The sequence below is a fragment of the Crotalus tigris genome, unplaced genomic scaffold (assembly GCF_016545835.1).
Source record: "Crotalus tigris isolate CLP2741 ecotype Arizona unplaced genomic scaffold, ASM1654583v1 scf7180000019678.143050, whole genome shotgun sequence".
Classification (NCBI taxonomy): domain Eukaryota; kingdom Metazoa; phylum Chordata; class Lepidosauria; order Squamata; family Viperidae; genus Crotalus; species Crotalus tigris.
In genome coordinates, this window is record NW_024097657.1 from 69,103 (window position 1) to 85,711 (window position 16,609).

The 16,609-nt window shown below is 35.8% G+C and overlaps 1 protein-coding gene across 2 annotated transcripts in view; it reads left to right on the plus strand.

Moving 5' to 3' along the window:
• Positions 1-16,609, plus strand: part of LOC120317501 (myosin light chain kinase, smooth muscle-like) — an 83,863-nt gene that overhangs the window by 37,543 nt on the left and 29,711 nt on the right. For both annotated transcript variants that reach the window (XM_039364151.1, XM_039364152.1), the window contains 3 exons: positions 1,886-2,013; positions 4,701-4,854; positions 13,877-14,179. In XM_039364151.1, the coding sequence (XP_039220085.1) occupies positions 1,886-2,013; positions 4,701-4,854; positions 13,877-14,179 (585 nt within the window). The remainder of the gene's footprint in view (positions 1-1,885; positions 2,014-4,700; positions 4,855-13,876; positions 14,180-16,609) is intronic.

Sequence of the window (16,609 nt, forward strand, 5' to 3'; positions counted from 1 at the left end):
ATTGACATTTCCATTGTATTGACATTTCCAATGTATTGACGTTTCCATTGTATCATTGTGATACACGCGCGCGCGCGCACGCACACACACACACACATACACTTACATACAGGTCAGTAAAAGGATTACACTTACATACAGGTCAGTAAAAGGAAAGAAAGTATAAGCAAAACACTTTAACCAGAATTTAAATACCAAAGTTCTTACGTTTAATCATAATTCTTACAGTGACTAGATCTTCCAGTGACAGAAGCTAATCACTTGGCAGAACATGTGCAGTGATGGCCCTTTTTTCCGTCCTTCCCTTGTCCACATCCTTTTGTAATGTCTTAATTAATTTATCTGTGAAAGAATAAAAATGCCTGAGGATTATTAATGGTATCAGATTAATATATAATATACTTTGATGTACCATTTTAAAGAAACCTTGTTCTCTACAAAAAGAATGCTGAAGCATCTTCTTACTAGAATTTTTTAGATTAATCAAAATCAGAAGAATGGATGATAAAAAACTAAAACATTATTCAAGTTCTGCTTAAATTTTTATTTAAAAAATGCTGTGAATTTTCTATTTTAATTATTGCTTATATGTTCTTAAGTTAAACACCTGAACAATTCATGACTTTCCATGTCAAATCAATCACTCATCTAGTACAGTATGACCAGCCTATTTTGTAAGAAACACACACACACACACAAAAGGGGGGTTGTTCCTATTATTCTACCCAAAACAACTGGAAAAGAAATAAATGAATTCCTCCAAGTCCTGGGTTAATTTAAAGCAGGCTTGTTCCCCTAAAATCTGAAGGAGGGAATATAAGAGGCTCTCTAGGTATAAACCAAGAAGATCCTAAGACAGTGATGGTGAACCTTTTAGAGACCGAGTACCCAAAAACTGGCACTGCCCCCTGCTCCAGCCCCTGCCCCGCCCCCTACCCCGCCTGCCGCAGGGCCACTCACCGCCTCCAGGGCCCGCCGCAGATCGCCCAGGCAGCCCAGCAGTGTCATGGCGGCCCCGCCTTCTGCCCACACCCCACAGCATCAACTGTGCGCGATGGGGTGTGAGGGCAGAGTCTTGTCTACCCTGCCTGGCTGTCATGTCCTTGGCTGTGCTGCTCCACGTGGGCCACGCTCAGGGGCGACTCCTCCAGGGGGGCTGCAGGTGAGGAGGGGGTCTCGGGGAGGCAAGGCTGGGCAATGGCATGTGTGCCCACAGAGAGGGCTCCGAGTGCCACCTCTGGCACCCATGCCATAGGTTCGCCACCACTGTCCTAAGATCAAGAGGACTTTCTATGGAAGTCGGAATCCTCCCCATCTTTACTTTGCATGGGATGATTGTTAGAATAACCAATATAACCGTGGAAAACTTTTCCCCTTGTAAAGAATCTCTGAAATTGGTTTGGGCTTACAGCTTTAGCAGGAAAAAGTTTGTACAGTCCGGCACAGTTGTTAGTGCATTTTATAATGGATGCATTCTCACCTTGCCTGTCAAATGCGAGCTTTGGTTAGGCAAGAAGGATCTGGATGATTAATTGTACGCCAAGGAAACTGGCAGGTTTCTTTTCCTAGACTGATTAATCAGCACAGATTTATAAAGCTTCCTCTGTCCTTTGAGGTTTGATTAATGATCATTTATGAATTGGACTCAAAAGAGGTTTACCAACTCCTTAGTTTGGATATATATTTTGCTAGCAGGCATTGAACCATTAAGCAGAGGTTGAAGGATTCTGTTTTCATACCCATGAACCAGATCCTGGATTTTTGTTAGATATAGCTTTGGGACTGGATAAACAATTGGTTTCTGTTTTACATATCCACTTCAATATATTTGTAGTTTTTACCTCTGGAAAAAAAAATCCTCAAAAGTTGTTTCCTCTTCTATCAGCTGTTCCTCCTCAGATTGTTCAGTTCCCAGAAGATCAGAAAGTAAGGTCTGGTGAATCGGTAGAGCTGCTGTGCAAAGTAGCAGGAACCCTACCTTTAACGTGTACCTGGATGAAATTTCGGAAGCAGGTAATAGAATTTTTGCTGCTATTCTTTTAATCATAAATTGCATGAGAGAAAAGGGAATCTAAAAAAGTTTACATGTATGGAATTTTCATCAAGATTGAAAATAATTTCTTGCTTCTGATATGTAAACAAATATACTTAGGGAAGGGCAAAATGCTTTAAAGCTGTGAAATTCTGGAATTAATAACTCTGTAGCCCAGCCCATATATAACAAATGAGCATCCTCTCTCAACTTCTTCTGATATCTCCCACAGAGCACATGGTATATTACTTTGCCTGAACTTAGCCTGCTATGGAGACAGTAGAAGATAGACTACTGATATTTGATTATTGTCTCAGGTTACAAGTCCCAAACTCGAATATATGCTTGCTGAACATCAAGGCTCATGCATCATTAATTTATATTCACTGCTCCACTCCCCAGGGCCCAAAGTTATATTCATCAAAATAGATATTTTAATTAAAATTGCCTTCAGCTGAAGAAAGCTATATTCTTCATTATACTGATGTAAACTTTCATGACCAATGTCTGTTGCGTAATATTGAACTTCAGGGATTTAGTGACTGTAAGTTTAGACAACCATTTCCTGATGTTTCACCAGCAACTCTGGCTGGCATCTTCAGAGACAAGATAGCCTCCAATTCAGACCACAGCAACTGAGCAAAACCTCCCAACTTTATAGCCAGGGGACCTGACTTCTGGTTGGTCTTTAGCCAAGTTGATTTTCAGTTGATGCAGGTAAGGGCTTATCTCTGATTGGTTCTTAGTTTGTGCTTGATCTGGATTGTTTTGGTGGACTTAAAAAAAAAAAAATCCAGGAAAGTCAAGGACAGCAGAGACCCACTCACAGCATCCAGAATCTGCCTTTAACTGTTGGCAGTTGTATATTGATACCACAAAATAATTTCTGCACTTGACTGAAATAACACAAGAGGTCTTGTAGATTCAGACAACCCAAAATATCATCAGTAATGGAAAATGCACTACAGCATAATGATCATGAAATTTAATTCAGGGACACATGTGCTATCAATAACATCAAACTATTACATCCACCAGCACAGAACGGCTATTGCCAAACCTGCAATGTTGAATATCTTTATCAATATCTTTTTCAAGTATTTCCAGGATTTGGCAGTATAACTATGCCACACTATTATCACTAATAATGTTGATTGATCAGAAGTTCCCTAATACAGGAATGGTATTAATACAGAGTTGTAAATGAAATACTGCCTAATACATGTATTTAGTTTTTTGGTTGCATGGAACATCTAAATTCCCTGTCTGGAATGCTTGCTGAGTACTAATAAAAGAAATGAAGGGACATGAAGAAAAAACAAAATGCCAATTGGAAATTGAAAATGCTACTGTCTTCTCAAAGGATAATTATGATTTTACTACTTGTCCTATAGGATCAACTTGGGTGTTTGACCAAAACAGACTTTACAATGATTTTTACCATGATTTTTTTTAAAAAAAATCTCAATTATTATGGAAAGAAAAGTGTTTAATGAAACTCTATGATGAACTGGGAAAGCTATTCTCTAACAGGGAATTGATGGAATGACATAAAAGTCATTGACCCAAGTATTTCCAGAATAAATGGTGCTTTTCTTTGTATGCTTATAATTAAATAACATTTTTTCACTGACTCCCATTTATGCATACCAAGTTCTCACTGATGCTTCCCTATCTGAAATAAAGGAATCCAGTGTAAGATTTGGGAAGATTAACAGTTCCAACTGAGAAGACCCAAGGACTTATTTTCAAGTCTAGTAAACACTATTTGAGAGATAATGGGCGAAGTAAATAGTATTTGAGTTTAAGCTGTCAATAATGACTGTTTACAATACTGTAGAGTTTCTTAATTTGAACTTACAGCCACTCTTGCTTTTGCTGTGTATAATTAATTGGTTTCAAAGCAATGTGATACTGAACCAAATGGTAGAACTACTCCCAAAGGAAAACAATATTTATTTGCTTGTCTCCAAGAAAATTTATGATTGGTACTATTAACAACTTTTGTTTAAGGATATGACTTACTTTGACAGCAAAACAAATCCCCTCTGTCATAGCTTTAATTTTTAAAGAATATATTTTTATTAAAAGTGTTTTCTTAATATAAAATGCAAATAGAAATAAGACAATGGAAAAAGGGGGAAGGAAAGGGATAGAGGAGATAAAGTGAGGGGGAGAAGGAAAAAGAAATAAAGAAAAGAAACAAAAAGCAGTAACTTATAACAATTTGGGGGTACAATAAGATACATAATAGTTATAGTATCAACTTTTTAGTCATATCAGATAGTAACTGCTAATCATTTCTATATTAGTAACCCACTTAATTGTTAAAACCCAAATTCAAATTTTCTTTTTTTCTCTCTTTCACACCAAAAGTGGTTTTAAATTTTGAATTTATTGGATGTGATATTGTTCATAATTTCTTCATTCTAAGGTTCCTTAGGTGAGGTTGGGTTGAAATCCTACCAATGTGACAGGCTTTTCTTGACCAAAAATGAGATTAATATCACATGAGAGTATATATTGAGGTGATCTCAAAAAAAGACAGAATGTTATAATCAGCCCAACACTCTTCTTTATCATCTGCTATTAATAAATTTAATCTATGAAGTCCTAGTTTACTATATTTTTAGAATATCTATGTTAATCTACCTGTTTAATTTGGCAGCTCCAAGAAAATGAACACATCAAAATTGAGAATGCTGAGAATAGCAGTAAGCTAACCATCTCCTCCACAAAGCAGGAACATTGTGGATGTTATACTTTATTAGTGGAAAATAAGCTGGGTAGTAAGCAAGCCCAAGTTAACCTTACAGTTGTAGGTAAGTACAAAAAAGTATGGTTTTATTTTTGTTTTTCATTTTTCTGGAATCAGGTTGTATTTTCATTTGGAGTACTTGAGCTGATTATCTAATTATAGATAATTAGATATATAATTAGATGTTACAAATTAACTTTAAAAAGCAATGTAGATTCAAAGGAAAATTATTAATATATAACAAATAAGAATGATTTCAATAAGAAGTTGGAATACTGTCCTCTGCTGACTATATACAGATTGAGATTGTAGAATGAAATTGTCCTGGTATTAATTTGGTTTAACTTCTGTGAGGTTGTTAAACTGTTTGTTTCCAACATGCTTTTAGTATGAATGGTGAACCTAGGCTGCTATTATAATTTTTTAGTACTGATCCAATCCTCAGAAATACCTAGATGCTTTTCAGCAGCAGTAGGTTTGCACCTTCATTTTCATCTTTTTTTTTTTTTTTGTCTTTAACAGTAGCTTCTGTTCTGGGCAATCTTCCCTCAATTCGCATTGAATAGTTTCCTTCTGTACTGAGTAAATATGAATGAGATCAACTTCAGTGAAGTATTCCTGATTCAAGGAGGCATCTCAAGAACAGAAATGAACAACTTGTAGATTCAGGAGCCTAATGACCTCAGAGTCCCTTTTGCCTCTTGGGGTTCATTCTGATTGTGACTTCTATGATCAAAACCTTGCATTATTTTGTTATAAGCAGATTAAAGTGAAAATGGTATATCAGAATGGAAAACCCCAAATTTAAAACCTGAACCCTCACAGTGCAAGGTCACCTCATCTATTTTATAACCCTCACTCCATTCCAAAAATGGCATGTCTTGTCCTAGTCCACCTACATCAGTGTTTCTCAACCTTGACAATTTTAAGGCATGTGGACTTCAACTCCCAGAATTCCACAGCCAGCATTGCTGGCTGTGGAATTCTGGGAGTTGAAGTCCACATGCCTTAAAATTGTCAAGGTTGAGAAACACTGACCTACATGTTACTCAACACCCCTCCCTTAATATTTTCATTCATCTCTAGAAGCGCACCATAGAAAGATATAACTTAGTATATCTCCTGCATTTGGCTCTCCCACAATGATAAATATATTGTGAGCAGCTAATGCCATGGCACAGAACAGGATTAATGGAAGCCCAACTACTTCACTCTTTATTTCTGCACTTCTTTGTCTTAATTGACAGGACTATCCCTGTATTGGAACCTTATTTATAGCTAGAATGGTGTGCAAAGCTGTTGGTTGAGAATGCCTAGACAAGAAAGGGGAATCACCATTCTGACTTTGCACAGGGTACACAAGAAGATATGAGATGTTGAGGAACACCTTTCATGAGGATGCCAAGATATTTAAACCATTAAATAGCAAGAACCACAGCAACAGATACCATTTCTTCCCTTAGCAACAATTTTCCTTTATATCTGTATCTCTTTAATAAGAATGTGTAAATTTGTATCTGTTATTTCCAATAACCATCTACTATCATTTTAAACATGGCTATAATTTATGGTAGAATATATTTCCTTAGTCAGGGCAGGTTGTTGCAGGAAGGTTTTTTTTATCATTGTACTGGGAAAATTAGTGTGAGCTATAAAAATAGTTAAATTTCAGGGACCAGTACAAGCTATAAATGCCAGTTTATAATAATGACTAGTGTCAGTTACAAAAATATTTTTTTTCAAATGTGAAATTGAAAGCAGTGTGTGTTAATGGCAGCCATACTAAGCTAGATGACTTGATTGATTGACTAGCGGTTTGGGATAGCTTCCTCTTTTTGTTCCCTACAGTTGAGCATATTTCAGGCTACTCCAGATCCAAAAAAAAATGTATAAGCGGAAAAATCAGCAAGTAGAATAGTAGAGTTGGGATATTTCAGGTTACATATGAAGGAACTACAAGGGCAAAGAAGCAAAACATAAAATGTTGAGTGATTTAGATTGTTTAAGGTAAAAGCAAAACGTTTGTCTGATAGATTTGGAAACTGACACCTTTTACTCATGTTGAAAAATGGTTTCCCTGGAAAAATATTAATCTTAAATTCATAAAGTTTGGTCCCTGTTATCTGATAGCATAAAGACATGAATAGGTTTACAAAATATTGAAACTAAGTCAGATGTTCAGGAATTTTTGGCTTGGAGATGGTAACTTCAAGAGAATCAATAAAAGATTTTAGAAACCTTCCTTTCCAAAAATTTGTTAATATAGCTGCCACTATCTATTTCATGGTTCTGATAGTAATATTCTTTGCAAAAACAATGCATTTTCTTTTTATATTGAGATTTGGCTTTTTTTTAAAAAAAAGCTACCCAGTATGTAACTCATCTTCCTTATCCCTTTTTACCCTTATGAGCCTGGATGAAATGCTGTCTGTCTCTCAACTTTGCAGATGAAATTGGAAACATTTTATAATTCAGTGTTTAAAATTTTCTAAATATTATCAAAGCAAGTTATATAGTAATGAATGAAGATGAAAAGACACTTTCCAAGATTTTCACAAATGCATAAGAAACCATTGGGATTCAATATTGTCATTCAATAATTCTTAATTTTAGCTATAAGATTTAATTAGAGAAAATGTTGTAAAATAACATAATACAAAGGTACCACATTAGATAATTTGTCTACTCAACTGACACCTTTCAGGAAACAAAGTAGCTCTCACATAGCATTAAAGTTCACTGTAGCTTCAGTGTTGAAAAGGATACAGTTTTATGAGAAGAAAGTTCTGTTTATTGTGGAACTTGCTTACTACATGAAGATTTTTTTTTATAAAACTTACCCATTTCTTGTCTAAATCCAAAGTTTTGCTAAAAATAGAATTCATTAACATCTATATAGAATAATGCGTTTAAATTACAGTTCTTTCCTCCCTTGGAAATATAAGCTACACAATGTTTTTTTTCCCCAATGAAAGCAGAGAGGTTTACAGTGACCCCAAGCCCTGGGAGAAGTATCTTAGAGTTCAGTTATGGCCTTTTATGGTTTCATTTTTCTCCCACAAATGAATCTCAAGTGCAGCCTTTGCCAGCAATGTCGGCATGGACATCATCCAGCCAGCTTTAGCAGTATATTAAATACCTTCTCTGGCTAAACAAGACGAGCCCATGGAAAAGAATTAATCGTTGCTTTCTGCCTGCTCTCTATCTGGCTGGCAAGTTTCTCAATAGCTAATAATAGTGTGGTATGGTAATACGACCATTCAAATTAAAAAGGAGCTAAGGTATCTAAAGAGAACTTTCTTGAAAAGATGCTGCTTCCATCCTGAATGGAGAACAGTCAGTGAGTTAACTGTTGGGACTCCGAAGCTAGAATTTTGGAATGAATGCTAATGCCAGACAGCCTCTGCTAGCTGATTTTGAGAATGTGCACAAGGAAGAACCCACATCCCATATTACTGTTGCCTGCCCAGAATTATTTGATTTTTATTTTATTTATGCCTGCCTTTACACCAGCAATTGGTGTTCAAGATTTTGAAAAAAATTAAGATTATTTTTTAAAGCCCTTCCTGTTTCAAGGAATAATGAAAACATTATTGAAAACACAATTACAACACAAACAGCACCACCCAACAAATTATCTTAGATAACAGAGACTTGCCTTAATAACAATGGTTTTCATACTGATTCAAAAGTAAAAGAAGGAGACTTGTGTGATCATCCTTAGCAAAGCACTTCAAAATCTGAAAGCGGACACCCTTGCACATTTTAATTATGACAAAAAGGACTTTCTCAAAGATCTCAGCCTCCCCTATAAAAGCCAGATAAACAGCATTTTCATTTATCTGAACCAGTTTTAATAAAGCTGGTTAATACACCAGTTTTGCAATAATAGTCATGTGCCACAGCATGTTGTAATATCAACATCTGAAAGCTAGCATATTGAAGAGGAAGCTTTGAAGCTTATTCTTCTTCCTGATGTGATTCAAGATTTCTGTGATAAGATGCATCCATAATTGTCCTCCTGCGTGTTTGTTAGGGCATACTGCACCTTTTATGAATATACGCAGTGCTTTTTTTGTAAAAAATAAAAAAAAGGTGCCAGAGCTCACACACATCATACAACCCACCTTGCCTACCCTACAAGGTTCCATCCAAAAAAGGTGCCGGAACTCTGTTCTGGGCGTCCTATGACAAAAAAAGCCCTGAATATACGTATGGACCAAATAAATATGACTAGCTTTAAAACTTCTGGATAAGCTTAATTGTTCGTCCTTTCTGTTTTATACTGTGGCTGTATCTTGGAAACCACCATAGGAAATTAATTATGGCAGATTGTGAAAACATGGAAATACTTATTTAGAAAGATGAAATGGAAGAAGCATAAGATTGGCATGATGTGAGCACCTAAGTGTGAAGTCCAGGGTGAATGTTTGCTTAACCTTTCCAGGCTTTGGTGTCTGTTTTAAATTGTTGAAATTACTGGCAATAATCTAAATATTTCCAATGCTTAGTAGACTAGTACAGCGTCTTTGTCTGGGCCCAGGCTTCACTCATATGACCCAGGGTGCTCCCTACTTCTATAATGGGACATTGTGTTCCTATGGCCAAAAAACATGGGATATAAATAGAAAAAAATACATAAGCAGTAATAAAAACACACAGGTTGTAATTACACATAATGAGGAATGTCATAGCAAAGCTAGCGCTTGTACTTCCAAGGAGATGAACCAGATAAGAGTTTGGAAAGCTGTAGAATTCATGTAGACATAATTCCACATCCTTCTGGAAACAACTGAGTCTGGTATAGGATAGACAGAATAAGTCTATTAACATCCTTAGAAGGAAGAGCTTAGACATTCCTATTTCAGTTATGTCCATGTATGTTCTTTTAATTTTGTCCTTACTTGCTCATGAGAAAAAATTAAAGCACTGCAATTGGTGACCTGGTTGCAGAGAACTAAAACTGTTACATTCTACCCTTGACTTGCGCTGTCAAACTCTGAGAAAAATTATGTGCAGGTATATATGGCTCCATATATAGATTTTCATCATGCCCAGAAATATTTTGTATCCATTTTTAGAAACAATGTGACCCAGAACAAGCTTGCACATGTATAATAAGTACAGATAGTCCTCGACTTACAACAGTTCATTCAGTGGCCATTTGAAGTCACAACGGCACTGAAAAAAATGAATTATGACCATTTTTCACGCTTATGACTGTTGCAGCATCCCCATGGTCATGCGATCAAAATTCAGAAGCTTGGTAACTGACCCATAATTATGACGGCTGCATTGTACCAGGGTCATATGATCACTTTTTTTGACCTTCTGACAAGCAACGTGAATGGGGAAGCCAGATTCACTTAACCATGTTATTAACTTTACAATTGCAGTGATTCATTTAACAAGTGTAGCAAGAAAGGTCATAAAATAGGACAAAACTCACTTAACAAATGTCTCATTTTGCAACAGAAATTTTGGGCTCAATTGTGGTCGTATGTCGAGAACTACCTGTACACAAGGAATCATAGAATCATAGGGCTAGAAGATCTTCTAGTTCAATCCCTTGCCCAATGTCCTTATATCAATCTGGTCAAACGGTTGTCCAGTCTTTTCTTGAAAAGCTCCAGCAGGGGAGCACCCACAACTCTGGGAAGCAAGATGTTCCATTGATTAATTATTCTCACAGTCATGAAATGCTTCCTTATTTCCAGGTTTGATCTCCCTTGGACAAGCTTCCACCCATTGCTTCTTTTCCTGCTCTCAAATGCTATGGAGAATAAATCAACCCCCTCTTTCCTATGACTGCTCTTCAAATATTGGAAGATAGTCACCATGTCATCCCAAGCCTTCTCTTCATTAGGTTAAACAATAATATAACACTAATTCAGTATAGATCAGTACTATCACTTTTGTAATCTTGATGCTATCCCTCTGTTGATGCAGCTTAGGACTGCACTGGCTTTTTTGGCAGCTACAGCACACTGTTGATTCATATTTAAGTGGTGGTCCACCAAGACACCTAAATCCCTCTCACAAGCACCACTGTTGGGCCAGGTACTGCCTGTTCCATACTGGTGCATTTGGTTTTTTTCCTACCTAAGTGCAGAAACTCACTTTTCTCACCATTGAATTGCATCTTGTTGGGTAGGGCCCAATGCTTAAGTCTGTTAAAAGCCTTCAGAATCTTGAGTCTATCTTCCAAAGTGTTAGCAGTTTCCCCCTCCCCCCAGCTTGGAGTCATTTGCAAATTTGATGAGTGCCCCTTCATTTCTCTAATCTAGGTCATTTATGAAAATGTTGAAAGATGTTGGGCCTAAGATAGAATCTTCAGGTACCCCACTGCATGCTTCCCTCCATGTAGATGTAGTTCCATTGACAGCCACATGCTGATTGTGTTTGGTCAGCCAACTGCAAATACATCAGCTGGTGGTATTGTCTATCCCACATTGTTCTACCTTATTAAGAAGTAGGCTGTGGTTTACTTTATCAAATGCCTTACTGAAGTCTAAATGTACTATATCACCAACGTTTCCTTGATCTACTAATTTAGTCACTTTATCAAAGGTTTTTCAGGCTACTCTATGCCTTAATAATGCTGATAAAATAAATACAAATTTGTGGAGAGAGAAACTTACTCTGCATTTTTTCTTTTCCAAATGTTTTCTAATACTGCTGATATTGCACAAAAGAGTAAAAATAATAGTATATTGACACTTGAGGATTAAACACTAAAAAACTTCTTAAATAAAAACCCAAATATAACTTGTGAATGCTACTGCTGCAACTAATCAGTTCCTGCCAAGAAGGAAACCAAACATCCATGTTTCAAAACACAAGGGAGTGACCCAGTAATGGCTTTTTACTAACACTACACTATGAATATGACACAATTGTATCAAACATCATACATCTATTTATCTGCAGTATTTCCAGCTGTAATTATTTCTTCCATGCCTTAAGAAAGTTTGAACATTTATAAACAATGACACACATAAAGTCCATTCATAAATATCACTTCTTATGCTTATCCAATCTTTTTCTTCCTTACTGAATAAGGAATCCATTAATTTTGATATCAATTAATAGCATTTGTCATAAAGCTGCAGCCAAATATAGATGCTTGGAAACAGATTCCATTGAAGTTAGTGGTATTTAAAGTTCATTCATTAAAAATAGAGCTTTGCAGTGGTTCTATCTAGATGATGATTAATCTTGCTTCCCAGAGCTTCCCAGAGCTGCCAACCAGTTCTTCTGGGAAGCTGGCAAACACATTAAGAAGGCAAAACCTTGTCTTTGTTTCTCTCAACATGGGCTTTCAAGGCATGATACTTCTAAATCTGGAGACTGCTTTCGATGGTAGCCATTTTTAGGCTTCTCCTTGCTTACCCTACCCCATGACATCTACACCCTGATTGACTTTGTCCAACTTGGATCATAAATTAGGGAATGGTGGACTTGTTGTCTGTTGTTATAGTATGTAGCATAAGGATCAATGAGCCTTGACCCAGCAATTATAGCTCATATTATTACAATTGGTGATGGGTTCATCAATGGGCAACCATATTATATAACAGATCTATGTAGCTTAGTAAATATGTTTAGGATAGTACTGCTTAGTAAAATAGCTTTTATGTATGCATGGAAGCATTTTATTCAGTTCTTTGAAAAAAACTTCCTAATTCTTCAGGATTGAAACTGTTTTGCTCTTTTGCTGTTAGTGCACCTATACAAGTAACAGGAGATTTAGGCCTCTTTTAAATTGATTTATTTTTACAGTTATATATTGTGCTGGGTTCCAAACATTAATCTTCACTCTTGGACATTGAATTTTTATTTTAAATTATTTGATTTTAAATTTTATTGAAAAACCTGAAAAAAGAATATATTTTAATGCTATAAACAGCTAGGTTAATAATGTATCTGGGCCTTAAATAGTATGTACAGAAAATTCTTAACCTCAAAATGCTTGCAACTTTTAAGAGGGAGATTGGAAAGAAGGGAGTTATATACAATTAATGCATTGAATGCAAAATACTATCTGTCATTTGTGGCTACTGCATCTAATACTTATCTAAAACCATTTTAAGCTTGAACTCTAGAAAATAAATGGGCTGTTCAGAGGGATATAAAGAGTCTATGAAAGCCTTAACCAATTCAAGGTATTTGAAATATACAAGGTCTGCTGTAGAACCAAATCATTCATTTTCAGTACACTGAATTGGTTTTAATAGTATTAATTGGGCTAATATCTATTTATCCATTAGAGAAAGGGGGGAAGATTTTTTTATCTCTGGACAAGAAAATGTTTGCCCTCATTTTAGGGTGTGGCAGGGAACCATATGTGTGTGTGCTGTGAATGTAAGGGTGATTTAATAAATCTGCTTTAATGTAGTATAGATTATTCTTTTTTATGCAAACATCAGGGGTTGCACATCCCCACATGAAACACAGAGCTTAATATGCTGATTTATATTAGTTCAGTGTCTTGGCCAAAAATGACCACCTAATCCTGGCATAAAGCATAGATTACTATGATGGATAATAATTGCATGACCAAAGATTTTCCTGATGACAAATCACTTCTATCTCTTACTGCCTTCTAAATAAGGATGATAAATGAAAAGTAAGGATTGTTGAGTATCAAATAATATTGCTGAATCCATGATTCATGAGTACAGATTACAGAAACACTCCAGGACTCTTCAAATCTAACTATAGGTTTGTGTCCCACACCATGTAGATAAAGTCTTAAAGTAAGACTAGCTGTCTTGAGAAAAACAAAATTTCCCAAATTTACATCAAGCTTAGGCTTGATGTGTGAGAAGTAAGAAAGTGGGATTCACAGATGTAATGATTGTTTTTGGTTATCATATTGATGTATTCTTGTTGTGTTCCTTTTTCATTGTATATTTTATGGTTCTATTATTTTAATTCTTTTCTGTTCACACTCCTCTCATTTTTTCTTTTTTTATTATTGTAAGCCACCTAGAATAGCCCCACAGCGAGATAGGCAGTAAATAAATTTAACAAACAACGAATAACAACAACCACACATTGCATATGCATTTCCCTGTCTGCAGATAAGCCTGATCCTCCAGCAGGAACACCCTGTGCATCCGACATTCGGAGTAATTCCCTCATCCTTTCATGGTATGGCTCCTCGTATGATGGTGGGAGTGCGGTGCAGTCCTACAGTGTGGAAATATGGGACACAGTGGACAAGAAATGGACAGATCTCACCACTTGCCGCAGCACTTCATACAATGTCCAAAATCTTCTAGCTGACCGGGAGTACAAATTCAGGGTGCGAGCTGCTAATGTGTATGGGATCAGTGAGCCAAGTCAGGAATCTGTGCTAGTAAAAGTAGGAGAGAAAGAAGAAGGTAAGTCTACCATAAAGGGATTATATTTTGGAATATTTCTATATCACTGGAATACTAGCTGCTATAAATTCATCCAATCCCCTTACACAAAATGAGGAAGTGAGGGCGGATTACGTGAACACCTATGAAAGCCTTCTGGAAGAGCATCCCCCACACCTGAGATCCATTTGGCTCCCACCCTGCAATTGATTTGTAAGTCTTTTGAAATCCTGACTGTTTCCAATTTAGGGTTAGGGTGGTTCTTGATGCTTGTTTGGTTTTGGCTTTTTTTGATGAGGTAGGTTTTTTTTTTCCAGAAGTATGAAGTTTTTTCTTTCACTTTATTGTTTCTAGCTTTTGAGATGTAAGCTGCCCAGAGTCATTTGGGAGTCGTGTAGCTTCTAAATCCAATAAAATTATGAAGTGGAGGTTTTATGTACTTGTATCTCAATATGATCCAGTTAGTTGCAAGATCCAAACTTTTGGGTTTGATAATGGATACCGGTACTTAAAAATGAGTGCTATTGTCTTGGGAAAGATATGTTTGCTTTAGTCTTATCTTTGTTGCTGTCTTTCTACTTTAAATAAAGAACTTTGCTGTTAGAGTGCAAAAATTCAGTTCATCACTTTCTTCCGGGTAATTCATCATTTAAACATTAGTCTGGCTATGAGCTTGGAGTAAGTAAACGATACTTAAGTAGTAGGTTATATGGTTTGCCCTTTACTATTTGGCACAGACAAATCAGTTTTATGGAGCAGTTGCCCATAAGGCATAGCAAACCACTCTTCCTTGCAACTTGAGTTCCCATTTCTAAAATGCTGTTCTAAATTACTTTGTAGGTCTGTTATATGATAATTGAAATAATAAGCATCAAACATTTTAAGTTAAGGGAAAGGACTATATACATATCTATCAAAAAGGACTGTTTTGTAATGTTGGGATAGAGGGAGACTTATGAATTGCAGTACAGTATTTTTAGATTATCATGATCAGGATGTGGTACAGACTGTGCCATTTCCTTATATGTACATCAACAATGAATTGACAGATAATAGCTGTTTTTGAGAGCAAGGTATTGCAGTTTAGTTGAACATATAATTCTGTATCTGAAGAATGGCTCTCCAGATGAGTTGGAAAACAGATTTTTTAAAATAAGACTATTAATTTAGAAAACAATCTAGCACAGGGCAGAGGAGACAAATAATCACAAAAAGAAGATAAAAACTGACACAAACTAATATAGATAAAGGAAGTTAGAAGCAAAGAGAAAGCAAAAAGTGCAAGAAAAGAAAAAGAAAAGTTGAAGAATAGAATAGAATAGAATGGAATAGAATAGAATAGAATAGAATAGAATAGAATAGAATAGAATAGAATAGAATAGAATAGAATAGAATAGAATAGAGCTGGAAGGAACCTTGGAGAAAAATGGAAAAGAAAGAAATGATGCCTTCTTTTGAGATTGTCATTTTGCTATTTGATTATTTGATATTATTCATCTGTCAATAGCATGTATTGAATGTCATATATGATTTAGATTTTTGTCATCCCCAATTCAATCTATGAATTGCTCTAGATTCTTTGATTGTCACAATCCTAAACTGTTTGCTCCAAATTACAGTAGAATATATTTTGAATTTGAAATGCTTGAGCTTGCACATTTATTTAAGAAAGAATGAAAGAGTGAGTGAAGGATTCTCTACTCTTAATGGAGAAGATTTTAGCTAGACTTTAATAGGATGGGATGAATACTAGCCTGCTTCTGAATTTCTTTATAGCTTTATATTGTTTTACTGAAAGTCTTCTTGAAGCACTGTCACTTTAAAGGACTTGTTGCAGTATAAAGTTTGATAAGGCCAAAACATATTAAGATAAGATAGAGAAGATAACCTTTATTGTCATTTTTTACCGTGGGCACAACAACACACATCAAAAATGAAATTTAGTTGCCCACTCTCAAAGTGAACACATACATGACACACACCTAAATATACTATATACAACATATACATACTATATACAACATATGTATAGACCTACACCCCTACATGCACATAACATATGAATATTAAACACTGTCCATTTTGAATATATAACGGAAGGAGAATATATTCACCCTGTTCTCTCTGTTCCAGGAATAAAATGCAACAATAAACCCAATGGTTTTTAAGATCCCACAAAAAGTAGAAAATAATCAGCTGCAACCTCTAACACAGTATTACTCTAGACTAGTGTATTTGATTTTTTAAGTTTCATGTTCATTTTTTCCAGCATTGGTTCCACCTTCCAAAATCTGAACATTCATCAGCTCTGTATAGTAACAAAAAAAAACGGGGCTACCTCTTTCTTAAATATTATCTTAGATTAATTTTCCTCAGCCTATTTTGGACAGCAATTTCTAAAAATCCCAACTAGCAGAGCCCAATTTGGAGGTTGAATATTGAAATCCAACA